This window comes from Somniosus microcephalus, chromosome 2 (assembly GCF_052327205.1).
Source record: "Somniosus microcephalus isolate GS21.2 chromosome 2, FLI_Smic_1.0, whole genome shotgun sequence".
In the NCBI taxonomy this organism is placed as follows: Eukaryota; Metazoa; Chordata; class Chondrichthyes; order Squaliformes; family Somniosidae; genus Somniosus; species Somniosus microcephalus.
Window position 1 is genome coordinate 152807938 of NC_140988.1, and position 17780 is coordinate 152825717.

The 17780-nt window shown below is 44.6% G+C and overlaps 1 protein-coding gene across 7 annotated transcripts in view; it reads left to right on the forward strand.

Moving 5' to 3' along the window:
• Positions 1–17780, forward strand: part of arhgap24 (Rho GTPase activating protein 24) — a 730398-nt gene that overhangs the window by 699391 nt on the left and 13227 nt on the right. For all 7 annotated transcript variants that reach the window (XM_085963615.1, XM_085963657.1, XM_085963627.1 and 4 more), the window contains one exon: positions 7640–8729. In XM_085963615.1, the coding sequence (XP_085819741.1) occupies positions 7640–8729 (1090 nt within the window). The remainder of the gene's footprint in view (positions 1–7639; positions 8730–17780) is intronic.

The following is a 17780-nucleotide window of genomic DNA, read 5'->3' on the forward strand; positions in this document are numbered from 1 at the left end:
TTGAACAGGCAGAACAGATTCCTGCCCACCACTCGCCCAATTAATGCTACAACAAAAATCAACCTCTCTATGTAGACACCGAAAATAGCGCTCGACAAGGACACATACTGAATTTTAATACCAGGACCCAGGACTTCGTTTCGTAAACCATCAGAATTTTTTTAATTATGCTTCAGAAGTCATTGTCACAATGCACGTATTTTACGTATATTCAGATAGATTGTGCTTTTAGTACGATAGCTGGAAATCCGAAATAACAACAGAAAATGCTGGAAAAACTCAGCAGGCCAGGCAACATCCGTGGAGAGAAAATAGAGTCGACGTTTCGGGTCTAACCCTTTTTCAAAACTGGAAAGGAAATGAAATAGATCGAAAGGCAGGGCTGGGAGAGAACAAAAGAAGTGAAGAGACATTAAGAGGTATTCAAAACGAGACGAGATGGTGATAGGACTAGTGGAGACAAAAGACGGCTCTAGATTAGGTGTGAAATGTTCTGGCAGAATGAGAGACAGCTACCACGTGGGAGAGAGAAAAAAAAAGGGGGAGGAAAAGGGCCAAAACAAAGATGTGGATAAAATATAAGCAAAAATGTAATGGGGGCCGAGGTTATGATCTGAAATTGTTGAACTCGATGTTGAGTCTGGAAGGCTGTAAAGTGCCTAATTGGAAGATGAGGTGCTGTTCCTCGAGTTTACGTTGAGCTTCCGTGGAACAATGCAAGAGCCCGAGTACAGTGAGGTCTGAGTGGGAATGGGGCAGTGAACTAAAATGACAGGCGACCGGAAGCTCGGGGTCCCCCTTACGGACTGAACGGAGGTGTTCCGCAGAGCGGTCACCCAATCTGCGTTTGGTCTCCCCAATGTAGAGGAGACCACATCATGAGCAGCGAATACAGTATACTAGATTGCAAGAAGTACAAGTAAATCGCTGTTTCACCTGGAAGGGGTGTTTGGGGCCCTGGACAGTGGGAAGGGGGAGGTATAAAGGCAGGTGTTGCATCTCCTGCGCTTGCACGGGAAGGTGCCGGGCGAAGGGGAAGGGGTGCTGGGCGTGATAGAGGAGTGGACTAGGGTGTCTCGGAGAGAGCGGTCCCTACGGAATGCTGAAAGGGGAGAGGAGGGGAAGATGTGTTTGGTGGTGGGATCACTTTGGAGGTGGCGGAAATGGCGGAGGATGATTCGTTGAATGTGGAGGCTGGTGGGGTGAAAGGTGAGGACAAGGGGAACCCTATCGTGGTTCCGGGAGGGAGGGGCAGGGGTGAGGGCAGAAGTGTGGGAGATAGAACGGACACGGTCGAGGGCTGTGTCAACCATAGTAGAGGGGAATCCTCAGTTGCGGAAAAAGGAAGACATGTCGGAAGCACTGGTGTGGAAGGTGGCATCGTCAGAGCAGATGCGACGGAGACGGAGAAACTGGGAGAATGGAATAGAGTCCTTACAGGAAGCGGGGTGGGAGGAAGTGTAGTCCAGGTAGCTGTGGGAGTCAGTGGGCTTGTAGTGGGCTTGTGCTTTTAGTATTTGCTCAATGTTGGTGCTTTCCAACAACATTTAGTTGGAGATAACTGTATTCGTTGTTTTAGTTGGTAAAAACTCTACCAATTCAGAGGGTGTTCAGTAGTGTAGCACATGACAATATTATTTCCAGTAAGAAGGGTAAATTCTCATCCTTTTGGTGCTCACCTCTGCTAAGGGCAGATTATAGACATGGTACAGCTTCAGATTGTGGGGAATAATGTCTGTTTATGGGAACCGCAGATAAATTGTTGAATTGGAAAATGGTCTGATAAAGCCTCCCAAAAATAGACCAGCAAGTCGGCCTGGTGTCCTCCCAGACACTTAAAGAATCATAGAATCATAGAATGGTTACAGCACAGAAGGAGGCCATTCGGCCTCTCGAGCCCGTGCCAGCTCTCTGCAAGAGCACATAAGCTAGTCCCACTCCCCCGCCCGTCCCCTGTAGCCCTGCAATTTTTTTCCCTTCAGGTCCTTATCTAGTTCCTTTTTGAAAGCCACGATTGAATCTGCCTCCACCACCCTCTCAGGCACTGCATTCCAGAGCCTAACCAGTAGCTGCATAAAAAATATTTCCCTCATGTTGCCTTTGGTTCTTCTGCCAATCACCTTAAATCTGTGTCCTCAGGTTCTCGACCCTTCCGCCAATGGGAACAGTTTCTCTCTATCTACCCTGTCCAGACCCCTCATGATTTTGAACATCTCTATCAAATCTCCTCTCAACCTTCTCTGCTCTAAGGAGAACAACCCCAGCTTCTCCAGTCTATCCATGTAACTGAAGTCCCTCATCCCTTGAACCATTTTTGTAAATCTCTTCTGCACCCTCTCTAAGGCCTTCACATCCTTCCTTATGTGCGGTGCCCAGAATTGGACACAATACTCCAGTTGAGGCCAAACCAGTGCTTTATAAAGGTTCATTATAACTTCCTTGCTTTCGTACTCTATGACGTTATGAAGCCCAGGATCCCGTATGCATATTTAACTGCTTTCTCAACCTGCCCTGCCACCTTCAATGATTTGTGCACCTATACCCTCAGGTCTCTCTGTTCATGCACCCCCTTTAGGATTGTACCCTTTAGTTTATATTACCACTCCTCGTTCTTCCTACCAAAATGTACCACTTTGCACTTTTCTGCGTTAAATTTCATCTGCCATGTGTCTGCCCATTTCACCAGCCTGTCTATGTCCTCTTGAAGTGTATCACTATCCTCCTCGCTGTTCACTATACTTCCAAGTTTTGTGTCATCTGCAAATTTTGAAATTGTGCTCTGTACACCCAAGTCCAAGTCATTAATATATATCAAGAAAAGCAGTGGTCCTCGTACCAACTCCTGGGGAACACCACTGTGTAGCTTCCTCCAGTTCGAAAAACAACCGTTCACCACTTCCTAGGTGTCGGCTCAGGAATGGCACTCGGAGAGACCTAAAAACAGAACAAATGCCCCTCTTCACAGCTAAGGAATGGCGTGTAATGGGAAGAGGTAACGAGAGGGGGGGAATTTTTGTTTAATTAGCTTGTTGATTTATTGTGCTTGTGCTAGTGTGTATTAGATTGTGTGTCCAGATTATGAAACCGAAAACTAATTTAATGGCCCCATTTTGAACTCTGGGCAGGTTTTGAGCATGCGAGTGGCGATGTGAGTTGGAAACGCAAGGAAAAATCAAGCCCAGGCTACTTTAACATCATTAACAGGCCTAATTAATGGGTTGCCAGTCCACTTTCCACACAAAACAGGTGAGATGGAAGTGGAAAGTGACTGCCAGCTTGTGGAAAATAGGGGGCCCATCGCCCTCAGATAAGTGTAGGGAAAGGTGGAGTCCAGACAGGGGAGGTGTAAACGTTCCTTGTTCCTGCTTTTGCTGACCCCACAACAGAAAGTAAAACAATTTGGGCGTCTTTCCGCAGGTCCTGACTCTCTTCAGCCTTGTACGAAAGCCACAATGGTTTCCCTGCTCAAGCCTGGTTCAAAATTGTAGTCCGGGCCTGATGACATCATCAAACCCCGATCTACATATTTAAAGAAGGACAATGTCAGTTTTGAGCGGGCGCCTTAGCTGCCTGTCCAGAAGCCTGTGTAAAAATCGTGGTCACGAGGATACAGGTGGCTCGAGGGTGGCAAAGTAACCTGGGCAATTTTAACTGCCCACCCAACTGGTTTCTGCCGGGTGAATAGGGTTAAAATTGTCCCCGTAGAGTCACAATTTGCTGCAATTTGATATTTGCAATAGTGATCTTACTATTGTGGGAAAGTCACAAAGACACATCTATTTAATACTAAAATCTAGTTTATTGAAATGTAAAGAAACAAAATAAAACCTCAGATGGAACTGATTTAAAAATGTGTTCTATAATAGATGAGGCCCTCTGCAGCATTCTTGGGTCAAATTACTCTCCTAACAGATAAGATTCATAAAATAAATCTCTTGGAATATAAAGTTTGCAAACTGGCAATGGTACTGTAAGGTAAGCCAGTGTGTTAGAAAACCGCTGTTGACTATTAAAATTAAATTAACTTTAATTTAAATAGAATTATTTGGCATCTAAGTTGCCTGGGGAACTACAAGAAATCCCATATTGTGGAATATTTCATTGTTACTGCCATCTGGATCTGAGTTTGAAGGGAACTCAAAAAACTACTTTTATGTAAAGCTGCAGCCAGCATGCTGGAGGTGGTAATCTGAGACCAAGGCAACACGGGGAATTTAATCAGACATACTTTTGCCCGACGTGACTTTATTTAAACTATCAAAGAATCATTTATCTCCCTTATCTCATACACTTCACAATAAATATAACAAAAGGTTATGTTGAGAAAAAAAGCTGCTTTTTTTAAATGAATGGGGGAAATTTAAAGGGTTAATTCTCTTGACTACGGGCTCTCGGCAGGGTGAGTGCTGTGCAATGATTTCTGGACATCTAAATGAATGGTTGACAAATCTTGAAGAGCGATTGCTGAAGTTCTGATTTCTTGAAGGTGTTAGTCACAAAATGACCCCTCAGAGTTCAGCATTTTAACCAAAAAAATGAAAACCATAGTTACAGGGCCATCGAGCCTCTGCCAGGGTTGACTCTTCAACTGGACCAATCTGCTGTAATCTCACTTCCTGTCCTTTCCAAATATCTTTAGCTATTGTTCCTTTTTAAATGTTTATCTCGGTCACTTTTAAATGGTATTAGAAATTGGGACACATATTCTGCACAGCACACAGAGGAAAATAACCGGCGAGGATCCCGTGTTTGTAATGGAGCCTGCACGATTTTCTGTCCATTACTTTCAGTAGCTGGAAAGTTGGGTAAACGCCATTGGCGGGCGTGCGATTCTCCCTGTCTGATTTTTCTCTATGCTCTCTGCCTAGGAAATTGTTTACACCCAAGTGCAACAGATGAAAATCTGCCCTATAATCTCTGCCTCAAAAGTCACCTATGACAAAGTATTCTGCATTCTAATAATCCTCCATGTGATCCATTTCTTCTAACTTCCCGCTTCGTTCTTCTAGTAATGAGCCTCAGTTTGCATCAGTGACAATCAGTTTTACAAATTAATTGAGACAAGGAGGGTTCCGATAATTTATGTAGCTGACTCAATACAGAGAGGGGGTGAAATTGGGTGTCTTTGCGCCCCCCGGGGGCGCTAATGCGGCGCAAATGGCTTTGCGGCCGGGCGCGGCGCTGACATCGATTCCCACCATACTCGGCGGGAGTTTTGCAGCGGCGCTACGGCATTGTGCCCCAATTGTTCCGGAGATCGTGACGTCATCACTGTGCGTAGCGCCCCAGACCCGAAATTGACTTCTGCCCCCTGCAGCAGCGCCGGTCGAAAACACCGTCAGCTGCAGGAGGCGTGCATCAGGCGGCCGGTCGCTTCGGGGGTGATGATTAAAGGTGAGGTGGCTGAGGTAAGTGGAAAAAAACAACTTACCTTTCCTGTTCTAGTATTTTCGCAGGTTCCTGCCCGCGATCAATCAGCTGGCACTCTGCTTAAGTGCTGGGCTGATTGCATGGGATCGCGGCTGCCTTGGTGGTCCAGGTAGGTACTTTTTAAATTGCAGAGCCTGCAGTGATGGCCCTTCCCTTTAAGGGAAGGAAGGAGCCTTTGAACGTGGCAGCGCTGCACGGCCCAATGTGCACGGCCCAGTGTGCAGCGCTGCTGAAGTCTCCGCCCCGCTCTCCGATGTTAGCACCCTAAGAAGGAAGTACTTCCCTCTTGGGGCGCTAAAACTCAATTTCGCGGTCGCCGGCGCTAATTAGCACCGGGCGCTAAAGTTAGCGCCCCAAAATGGTCGATACCGAATTTTTCCCCTAGAGTATTTTCGTTTTGCTGCATGATGTATTGTAAGGCACTGGGGCTTGGGGTGCAGGTGTTAGTTATGGAGAAAAAAGGTGAGGCTCTCCACACATTGGAAAATTGAGTATTTGGATAACTGACTTTGTTCCGTATAATTTTGACGAAGTCTTGATTAATGATTTTGGTCAATTATAGTATTGCCCAAAGCTGCTATTTTAACTCTGGCCGCAAGTGTGGAGTGGGGAGAAGGGGTGGATGGCAGGACGGGAGCAAAGCTCCCATGGATGATGGCGGGAGGCCCAGGCCATTTTAATTTTCAGGCCACATTTTAATGTTGGAGGTCAGTCTCCTGCCCAAACCCAGCAATAATCATTACCTGGCCGGCAGATGGGAGCAGATTTTCAGGCAGTAGGAGGCCAATGCTGGGGACTCACAAGAATGGTCCCTGGCACTAAGGTAAGTGGTGAGGAGATCACAGTCAGGGGATGGGGGATATCCCGGGGTAGGGGTGGCCCAAGGTTTCCTGGTGGGGCCCAGAGAAGCACTCCTACTCAACAGCATTTAACCGCCTGTGCTCCGTATCCTTTGATGCACTTACCCAACAAAAATCTATCGATCTCCGTTTTCAATATTTTAATTGACCCAGCATCCATAACCTTTTGAGGAGAGAGTTTCAGATTTCTGCTACTTTTTATGTGGAAAAAGTGCTTTCTGATATTTCCAAATGGCCTAGCTCTATTTTTATGATTATTGCCCCTTTTTCTCGATTCCCCCCATCAAAGGAAATAGTTTCTCTGTAACTACCCTTTCAAATCCTTTTATCACTTTAAACACCTCGATTTAGATCAACCCTCAACCTTCTAAGGTCAAACAAACCAAGTTTATGTAACCTGTCCTCATAATATGACCCTTCAAGCCCTATTATTATTCTGGTGAATCTGCACTGTATCCCTTCCTGCCCAAAACAGAACCATGTACTCCGCATGGGGTCTGACCAAGGCTCTGTACAACTGAAGCATAACTTCTTCCCCTTTGTATTTGCAGCCCCCTTGAGATAATACTCAACACTTCAATAGCTTTTTGTACCTGTGCACTAGCTTTTAGTGATTTGTGTACATGGATACCTAAATCCCTTTGCTTTTCCAAGTCACTCAACATTAAGAAAATATTTTTATTTGTCTTTCTCAGATCCAAAGTGGATGACCTCACAATTCTCCACATTGAATTACATTACCTTAAAATGACCATAAAAGGCCATTTTTCCCTTTGGGGAAATTATTTTTTTTTGTAATTTCTTTGAGGGTCTCTGGCTCCGCCATCAAAGCGACAGGCACTGCTCCAATTTTAAGATTAGTTCGTGTTTCTATTATAAGGGGGAAAGGTGAAATTGAGGTTCAGTAGACATATTTCCAGGAGGGCCCAAGCAACGCTCCTTAATTGGCCATCCCTTGACCGAACTCCCAGCCTCCTCAGCGGCAGAGGTCACCAGCAAACAGATCATGACATTTCCGTTGGGATCAGAGGCCCGTGGATATTTGGTACCATTATATTCATTAACTCAAACTGTGGAATCAACTGAGTACTTGCTGGGTTTAAAACAGGAGAGTCATATTTTTTAATAGTTTATTTTGTGTAAATAAAAGATGCATAGGTCAATGCAGATTGTTTCACCTTTTGAACCTGGCTAATATACTTGTGCACCAATATGAATGATCTTTTACTGCTTGTCTGCTTGGAGTAAATGTTGTGAGGTTTACACTGTTTCATTCCAGAGACAATTTTTACAGTACATTCTGCAGAGCTTGTAACTAATTTCTTGTCATTGATCACTCCCCTTTGCAGGTACAGTCCTGGTTCAGCAGTTAATGTCTGTATTTATAAGTGAACACAACAATTTATTTCCCAAAGAAGGAGAGGATATTCAGGGCAGACAGGACGGGTGCAATAATAACACTGAACTACCAAAGAAACCCTTAGTACCATTTCCTCCGCCTCTCAACAAAGAGAACAAGAAGCCGCCCGTCGAGCCTGTATGTCAGTGCTCCTGGGATAACTCGGAGTCGCCCAAAAGGGGAGGTGGTGAGAATGGGGGGTCTCCTACCGCACTGAACGGGGGCAACAAGTCAAGCAGCAGCCCCAGGGCCAGCCTCAGCAAAGTGGATGTCAACAGAAGCCCACCAGTCATGGTGAAAAAGAATCCGGCTTATTCTAAAGGCAGTGGTATCGTCACCAACGGGTCCTTCAGCAGCCCCACGGAAAACCAGGAGAAAATGCAGACATTGCCAAACGGGAGTCTGCAAGCAAGGAGAAACTCCTCCCTTAAAGGAACAGGGACCAAGATGGGGACTGGCAGCATGCAGAATGGGGGAGTGAGAATGGGGATCTCCAGCACAGATATGATGAGTTCCTCTTTAAACAATCGATTTGCAGGGTGGATGCCCAATGGCTACGTCACACTGAGGGACAATAAGCCCAAGGACACAGTCAACAGCGAATCCACACAGCACAACAGACTATCCACCTACGACAATGTTCAGCAGCAGTTTGCACTTTCCAACTCCGATGACAAGCAGAGTGTGGACAGTGCCACCTGGTCCACCTCATCCTGTGAAATCTCCCTGATGGAACATTCAAACTCCTGTCGCTCCTCCACAACTACCTGCCCAGACCAAGACATTTATGCTGGAAGTTACGAAGACCCGATTTTGGAGGGCCCAGCGCACGAAACAGCCCTTCGGACTGATTCCGAAAACAAATATGAGCGGAGTAGTGGAGGCGGCTGCAGTAGTCGTGCGACGAGCAGCAGTGATAACAGCGACACATTTGTCTCCAACACTTCCACCGGCAATCACAGTGCCTTGCACAGTCTTGTAGCAAGTCTGAAGCAAGAAGTAACAAAACAGAAGATTGAGTATGAAGCAAGAATAAAAAGGTAGGTGGCTGTTGAGTAAACTACACAAAAAGCTGCTGTTTTAAAACTGTACTGCAGCCTATGTTTTCAAAATTTAAATAACACTTACTATTAACAAAAAGAATTCCCCTCAACTTCTTTCCATGATTAGCTTCCTATTTTGTTGTAAAAAAAAAGTTGTTTCCTAATGTCCACAACAAACTTTTGGGTTGGAAATATTTATGTTGTTTGAGGGTAGGATTGAACCCAGCCATGAAACCCACAACGGCTGAATATCACTGTCTGGGCTCACACATGAAGAATAGTCACTTGGGTGAGTTACCAAAAGGCCACTGATGCCCTAGCAAGAAGTCAATGTCAGACCAGAAGGGGAGAAAATTGATAGAAAAGGCAGGAGGTAAAAAGAAAAAGTGATTTAACTTAACACAGCTATCAGCTGAACATGAAAAGTCACCTGGTGCACCTCATCCAAAAATATATCCTTGAAAATGAGCACCAGGTATGCCAGCATCCTGCAATCATTGCTCATGTTAGCTCATGTTCAGGTGGTTGTTCTTCATGTATAAGCCTAGACTAGTGAGTGCTATCTATTTAAGGAAGGGGAACATCATAGCCTAGATCCTGCCCTTTACCAACAAGAATACGTCCAGTAGATTCTTTGAGCGGGAACACTGGCTTCAAAAAAAAACTTATAAGTCAGTGAGTTTCACTTGTTGGTAAACTACTAAAGTCTATAACAAGGCATGAAATGACGAGGCACTCGGAGAAATATGAATTAATCAGGGCCAGTCAGTATAGATTTCTAAAAGGTAGGTCATGCATGACCAATCTTACAAAAATCTTTTGAAGAAATGACTGTGATTGTGATGAAGATTGTGAAAGGCTGCAGGAGGACATAGCGAGGTAAGCAGAATGGGCAGATTGGTGGCAGATGCAGCTCAATGTAGATAAATGTGAAATACCTGTAATACATTTTGGAATTAAGAAAGGAAAAGGAAATAGACCTTAAATGGTAAATCTTTAAATGGAGTCAAGAAGCAGAGGAACCTTGGTGTGCAGATACACAGGCCACTAATGTTGACAGCACAAGTAGATTAAGCCATAAAAAGGTGAATAGAATCCTTGGTTTTGTATCTTGAGGCATAAAATACAAAATCAAAGACATCATGATGTATTTTGGAAGGAAGAATGAGGAAGGGCAACATAAACAAAATGGTACCATTTAAAATGGGGAGCAGGAACAGAGCGACCTGCGGGTGTAAGTACACAAATCTTTGAAGGTGGCAGGACAAGTTGAGAAGGCTGTTAAAAAAGAATATGGATCCTGGGCTTTATAAATAGAGACAGAGCAAGGACGTTATGCTGAACCTTTATAAATCACTGGTTCGGCCTCAGCTGGAGTATTGTGTCCAATTCTGGGCACCGCACTTTAAGAAGGATGTCAAGGCCTTGGAGAAGGTGCAGAGGTGATTTACTGGAATGGTACCAGAGATGAGGGACTTCAGTTACGTGGAAAGACTAGAGAAGCTGGGATTGCTCTCCTTAGAGCAGAGAAGGTTAAGGGTTGATTTAATAGAGGTGTTCAAAATTATGAAGGATTTTGATAGAGTAAATGAGGAGAAACTGTTTCCACTGGCAGGAGGTTCAATAACCAGAGGGCACAGATTTAAGGTAATTGACAAACGAACCAGATGAGAAGAGATGTTTTTAATACGATGAATTATGATCGGGAATGCACTGCCTGAAAGGGTGGTGGAAGCAGATTCAATAGTAACTTTCAAAAGGCAATTGGATAAATACTTCAAAACAAAAAATTGCAGGGCTATGGGGAAAGGGCAGGGGAGTGGGTCTAATTGGAAAGCTCTTTCAAAGAGTTGCCACAGGCACGATGGGCCGAATGGCCGCCTTCTGTGCTGTACGTTTCTATGATAATGTCGAACAAGACCTTAGTTAGGCTGCAGTTAGAGTATTTCATGCAGTTTTGGGCACCCCATTGTAGGAAGGATATTCTCTAGGATGTTACCAGGGATGAGGGGTTGCAGTTATGAAGAGAGACTTGAGAAGGTGCAGTTTTTTCCACTAAAGATGAGAAAGGTTAGGGATAGCCTGAAAGAGATCTTCAAGATTATGAAGGGTTATGATAAGGAAAATTATGATTGATAGTTTCCACTGGTCAGCGAGACAGTAATGCGAGCGTACAAATTTAAGATGACCACAAAATGAATTAAATGTCTTTACAGAAAGTGAATAAAATGTGGAATTCTCTGCCACAAACAGCTGCTGAAGCAGAATCCATTCCTTAAATTCTTTAAAATGGAAATTGGATAGTAGCTTGCAAAAAAAGAAATATTAAAGGAATACGGAGAGCAAGTACAGAGTCATTTTAGACTAGGTGGCTTAAGTGGAGAAGAACACCAGCACAAAATTGATGGGCTATCAAATGGCCTGTTTCTTTGCTGTAATATTTTATGACAGATTCTTTCCTTCCACTAACCCAGGACTGCTGAGGGCAGTTGTAGTGCATCTATTGCCACCCTGGCTGAGTTCAAATAACTCGGCACAGACCAGGGAATGAACTTGGGACTTTACCTAACTGAACCATCAGGGGAAATGAAAGAGATCATAGAACTGTTGACAACACCTTCCATTACTTTGCTAATGACTGAGAGTAGACTGATGGGTGGTAATTGGCAGGATTGAATTTGTCCTGCTTTTGTGGGCAGGACATACCTGATACTAGCTTTTTATTCCATTAACTGTAATTAACTGAATTCAAATTTACAAACTGCCATGGTGGGATTTGAACTCACATCTCCAGATAATTAGTCCAGGCCTCTGGATTACTAGTCCAATCACTGCTGCCATACCTGGCCTGGATTTTACACTGAGAAAACTGGCAAATGAGATATGCTGTATTATAATGTGGGCCCACTATGTACAGCAGCAGTCCGAGAGAGCGGGGTACAGTTAGGAATCGGGAGGGGAATCAGTCAGAGGGAGGGGAAGGAAAATTCAGGCTGAATATAATACAGTGGAACTTGTGTTTTTAAAACAAAAACAGTTTTACAAATGATTACGGTAGAGGTACCGAAGGGCAGCAAGTTTTGTGGAACTGAACCTCAATATGGTCACCAGGAAACGAGGGAACAAATAGGAGTGGAGAAAAAGGATCAAGCTAGTGTTCTGTCACCCTGGTCGCTGCCACCTCTGCCCACCCTGTCTCCAGGGATGTGTGCCGCAGACGCTCCCCTCAGTGAAAGCTAGCGCGCACCCAGCGGAGGAAATGTCAGGTTTTGTGAGGCCAGGAGAAGCAGGAGTGCTCCTCTGGACACCACAAATGACATTTGGGCTGCTGTCATCCCAGGCTCTCTTTCCACCTCCCCGCCCGCTTTTCCCAACAAAAGCCCTCTGTACCCCACCTTTATCAAAATTTATTTGACTGCCGGCTTAGTGACCTCTGGGCCACCCAATCTTCACTGGCCCAAAACCAGTGAGCTGACACTGGGCGCCCCTTTCGGGTGGACATCTGGCCGACAGAATCTTAAGGCAGCCCAGCCGTTAAATTGCCCACGCATATCACCAGCTTTGTTCCTGAGAGTTCAAATTGCCCCTAATGTGACCGGTTATTCCCAGCTTTATAAATCAGTCGGAAAGTTCAAAGTTAGTTGGTTTTTACTCTTTGGGGGAAAAATTCGGTTGCTTTGTGCCTCCCATTAGGGCGCTAATGGGGCGCAAAGCAACTAGCGCCCGGGCGCGGCGATGTTTGCGCCTCTCGCGAAATTGACCAGACATTTTGCGGTGGCACTAAACACTACCGCCACGATCTCCTGCGCCCACAGATCATGACGTCAGTCGAGCGTGCAATGCCCCGGTAGTGCCCTGGACTGGATATTGAGTGGCGCCCCCTGCCGTTCTGCCTGCCGCTAGCAACGACAGGTTGAGGGGAGCGTTTTGCAGTCGGGAAGGGACTGGGGGAGCGCTATTTAAAGGCGGCCGCTTCCTGCCTTTTTTTGTCGGTGACATTTTTGCACCATGCATTCTGAGAGAAAGAGAGAGAGAGACTTCTGGAGAGATTCAACACTGTGTGAAGGAGTTTTGGGTATTGAGCAGCACTTTGCAGGTTCATTTTGATTTGACCTTCCTTGCATCGATTTAGAAGAGACTATGGGGGCTGCACTCTAAGCTCTTTCCCTGGGCCTCTCAATTGTTCTTTCCAGCAGAATTGATGTACAGGTCTCTCCAGGCCGAGATTCAAGGCTGCAATGAGCAGGGTGTGGATGGAGAGCAAGATCGACCCTCCCCTTTAAGAACTGGCTGGCGCCAGTGTGTCTGTGTTCCATTGCTGACTGACATCACATGAGCTTCGCCAGCGCTCTGAGATAGCGCCTCGCTCCTTGGCGTTAGCGCCTTAAGAGAGGTGTGTAGAGCCTGATTTAGCGCTCCAATCACCTCCAGGGGCGATAGAAGCCAAGTTTGCAGTCGGAGGCGATAATTAGCGCCAGGCGCTAAACTTTGCGCCTGGCCGATAATTGCGCCCCAAACAGGGCGATACTGAATTTCTCCCCCTTTGTCTCTTGTTTCCATTCTGAATCACGTTTGTCTATTTTCCTTGTAAAAATGGTAAACCAAAACTTTACAAAGAAACAGACTGAATGGTGGTAAGGAACTCCGGTGTCCGGTGGTTTAGCTACAATTGTGATTGTTCTAGAACTCAGCTCAGCTTCATGTCAGAACAATATCTGAACATCGTCCCTTCTCCTCTCAAGATCAGGAAATAGAGTCAGTATTGGTGGAGCTAAGAAATAACAAGGGGCAGAAAACACTGTTGGGAGTAGTTTATAGGCCCCCTAACATTAGCTATACCGTTGGACAGAGTATCAATCAAGAAATAATAGGAGCTTGTAACAAAGGTAATGCAATAATCGTGGGGGATTTTAAACTTCATATAGACTGGGCAAATCAAATTGACAAAGGTAGTCTGGAGGACGAGTTCATGGAATGCATTCGAGACAGTTTCCTGGAACAATACGTCATGGAACCAACCAGGGAACAGGCTATTTTAGACGTTGTTTTGTGTAATGAAACAGGGGTAATTAGTAATCTCATAGTAAAGGATGCTCTGTGAAAAAGTGATCATAATATGATAGAATTTCACATTGGGTTTGAGAGTGAAATACTTAAATCCGAAACTAGAGTCTTAAACTTAAATAAAGCCAATTACATAGGTATGAGGGGTGAGTTGGCGAAGGTAGATTGAGAAATTAGATTAAAAAGTATGATGGTAGAGAAGCAGTGGCAAAGATTAAAGAAATATTTCAAAATTCTCAACGAATATACATTCCATTGAGAAATAAAAACTCCATGGGAAAAGTCATCCATCCATGGCTAACCAAAGATGTTAAGGATAGCATTAGATTAAAAGAAGAAGCTTATAATGTTGTGAAGAATAGTAGTAAGCCTGAGGATTGGGAGGGTTTCAGAAACCAGCAAAGGATGACCAAAAAATTGATAAAAAGGGAGAAAATAGAATGAGAGTGACATGAATCAACTGAGCGGCCTGCGGGCAGCGCTGTCCAGGGAGAGTATAAATATTCGGGCACGGGCCCAGCTTGCGCACGACATTCTTAACAGGAACTAGCAAAGGACACAACTAGACCTCCATGTTGTAAAACAGTTGATTAAAGCTTTGTTTAATGCTTAGACCAAGTGCCTAGTAGTTTTCTTACATCAGAGAGTAAACTAGCAAAAAATATAGAAACAGATTATGAGAGCTTCTACAAGTATGTAAAAAGGAAGAGAGTAGCAAAAGTAAGCGTTGGTCCTTTAGATGCTGAGACACATGAAATTATTATGGGAAATAAGGAAATGGGAGCGACATTAAACAAATATTTTGTATCTGTCTTCACAGTAGAAGACACAAAAAGCATACCAAAAATAGTGAGGAACCAAGGGTCTAATGAGGGTGAGGAACTTAAAGTAATTAAGATCAGTAGAGAAAAAAACTTGAGAAACTAATGAAACTAAAAGCCAACAGATCCCCAGACCTGATGGCCTACATCCCAGGGTTCCAAAATAGGTGGCCTATATCCCAAGGTTCCAAAAGAGTTGACTGCAGAGATAGTGGATGCATTGGTTGTGATCTTCCAAAATTCCCTAGATTCTAGAATGGTCCCAGCTGATTGGATGGTGGCAAATGTAACCCCACTATTCAAGAAAGGAGGGAGAGAGAAAACAGGAAACTACAGTCCAGTTAGCCTGACATCAGTTGTCAGGAAAATGCTGGAATCCATTATTAAGGAAGTGGTAACAGTGCATTAAAAAAAATTATAATATGATTAGGCAGAGTCAACATGGTTTTATAAAAGGGATATCGTATTTAACAAATTTATTAGAGTTTTTTGAGGATGTAACTAGCAGAGTAGATAAAGGGGAACCAGTATATTTGGATTTCCAAAAGGCAGTCGATATCAATTCAATTCAATTTTATTTGTCATATATGCAGCAAACGTGTGTACTGCACAATGAAATGTTGATTTTTACAAGTCCTCCCAACATTGGAATAAATATGGCATAGCAATGATAAAAATACTAATAGAAATACAGTAATAATAAATAAAACAACAGTAATAAATAATAATAAATTATTCGTTCATGAGTCTTATGGCCTGGGGGTAGAAGCTGTTTCGAAACCTGCTGGTATGAGACCGTATGCTTCGATATCTCTTACCGGACGGGAGCAGGGCGAAGAGGTTGTGGCTGGGGTGGCTCGCGTCTTTGATGATTTTCAGGGCCTTCCCCCGGCACCTCTCGGGGTAGATATCCTGCACAGCAGGTAGTTTAATTCCTATAGTATGTTGTGCAGCTTTCACCACCATCTGTAGAGCCTTCCGGTCTATGGCGGTACAGTTGCCATACCAGGTAGTGATGCAGCCGGACAGGATACTCTCGATGGTGCACCGGTAGAAGTTGGTGAGAATCTGGGGGGCCATTCCAAATTTCTTCAGTCTCCTGAGGAAGAACAGGCGTTGGCATGCCTTCTTGGTTACGACGTCGATGTGATGGGACCACGTTAAGTCCTCCGTAATGAATACACCCAGGAATTTGAAACTGCTAACCCTCTCCACCTCAGCCCCTTCGATGTAGATTGGGGTGTGTCCCTCCCCCTGCCGCTTCCTGTAGTCCACAATCATCTCCTTTGTTTTGCTGATATTGAGGGAGAGGTTGTTGTACTTGCACCATTCTGCTAGGGCTCTTACCTCCTCCCTGTAGCCTGTCTCGTTGCCATCTGTGATCAGGCCTACAACGGTAGTGTCATCAGCAAACTTGATGATGGAGTTGGAGTTGTGCGTGGCCACGCAATCGTGAGTAAACAGGGAGTACAGAAGGGGGCTGAGCACACAACCCTGGGGAGCTCCCGTGTTCAGGATCAGTGTGGAGGAGGTATTACTGCCTATTTTCACCACCTGGGGTCTGCCCGTCAGGAAGTCCAGGATCCAGTTGCATAGGGAGGTGTTAAGTCCTAGCTCACTGAGCTTGTTGACAAGCTTGGAGGGGATAATGGTATTGAATGCTGAACTATAATCAATGAACAACATTCTCACATAGGTGTTCCTCTTATCCAGGTGTAATAAGGCAGTATGCAGTACAGTGGCGATGGCATCATCTCTAGATCTGTTTGGGCTGTAGGCATAAGGTGCCACATAAAAGGTTGTTACACAAGATAAGGGCTCATGGGGTTAGGGGTAATATATTAGCATGGCTGGAGGATTGGTTAATTGACAGCAAACAGAGAGTAGGGATAAACGGGTCATTTTCAGGTTGGCAGGCTGTAACTAGTGGGCTGCCACAAGGATCAGTGCTTGGGCCTCAGCTATTTGCAATCTATATTAATGACTTAGGTGAAGGGACCGAATATAATATATCCAGGTTTGCTGATGATACAAAGCTAGGTGGGAAAGTAAGCTGTGAAGAGGACACAGCCTGCAAAGGGATATATACAGATCAAGTGAGTGGACAATAAGGTGGCAGATGAAGTATAATGTGGGGAAAGATGAGGTTATTCACTTTGGTAGGAAGAATAGAAAAGCAGAATATTTTTTAAATGGTGAAAAACTAATAAATATTGGTGTTCAGAGAGATTTAGGTGTGCTCATGCAGGAAACACAGAAAGTTAGCATACAGGTAGAGCAAGGAATTAGGAAAGCAAATGGCATGTTGGCCTTTATTGCAAGGGGATTAGAGTATAAGAGTAAGGAACTCTTGCTACAATTGTACAGGGCTTTGGTGAGACCACATTTGGAGTACTGTGCACAGTTTTGGTCCCCTTATCTGTGGAAGGATATACTTGCCTTAGAGGCGGTGCAACAAAGGTTTGCTAGATTGATTCCTGGGACGAGAGGGTTGTCCTATGAATAGAGATTGGGCCTATACTCTCTGGAGTTTAGAAGAATGAGCGGTGATCTCATTGAAATATATAAACATATAAGATTCTGAGGGGGATTGACAGGGTAGAAGCTGAGAAATTGTTTCCCCTGGCTGGAGAGTCTAGAACTAGGGGGCATAGTCTCAGGATAAGGGGTCAGCCAATTAGGACTGAGATGAGGAAAAATTTCTTCACTGAGTGTTGTGAATCTTTGGAATTCTCTACCCCAGAGGGCTGTGGATGCTCAGTTGATGAATACATTCAAGGCTGAGATAGATAGATTTTTGGACTCATGGGGAATCAAGGGAAAGTGGAGTTGAGGTCGATGATCACCCCATGATCTTATTGAATGGCGGAGCAGGCTCGAGGGGCCGTATGACCCACTCCTGCTCCTATTTCTTATGTTCTTATTATGTTCTGTCCCTCCTCCCCCAATGACCGTGCACTTTATTGCTCACTTATATTTAATTTATCTGGAATTTTGCTCTTGGGTAAAAGTTGAAACCTGGGGGTGCAGAGAGGGGGCAGTGGGGGGTAGAAGTTCAACTCATGGCTGCCATTATGCACCTGAAAAATGAACATTCAGCAGTTGAAAATCTCGGCCACCCCTTGGACACTCAAGGCCTGCCTGATACGATATTCAGGTGGAT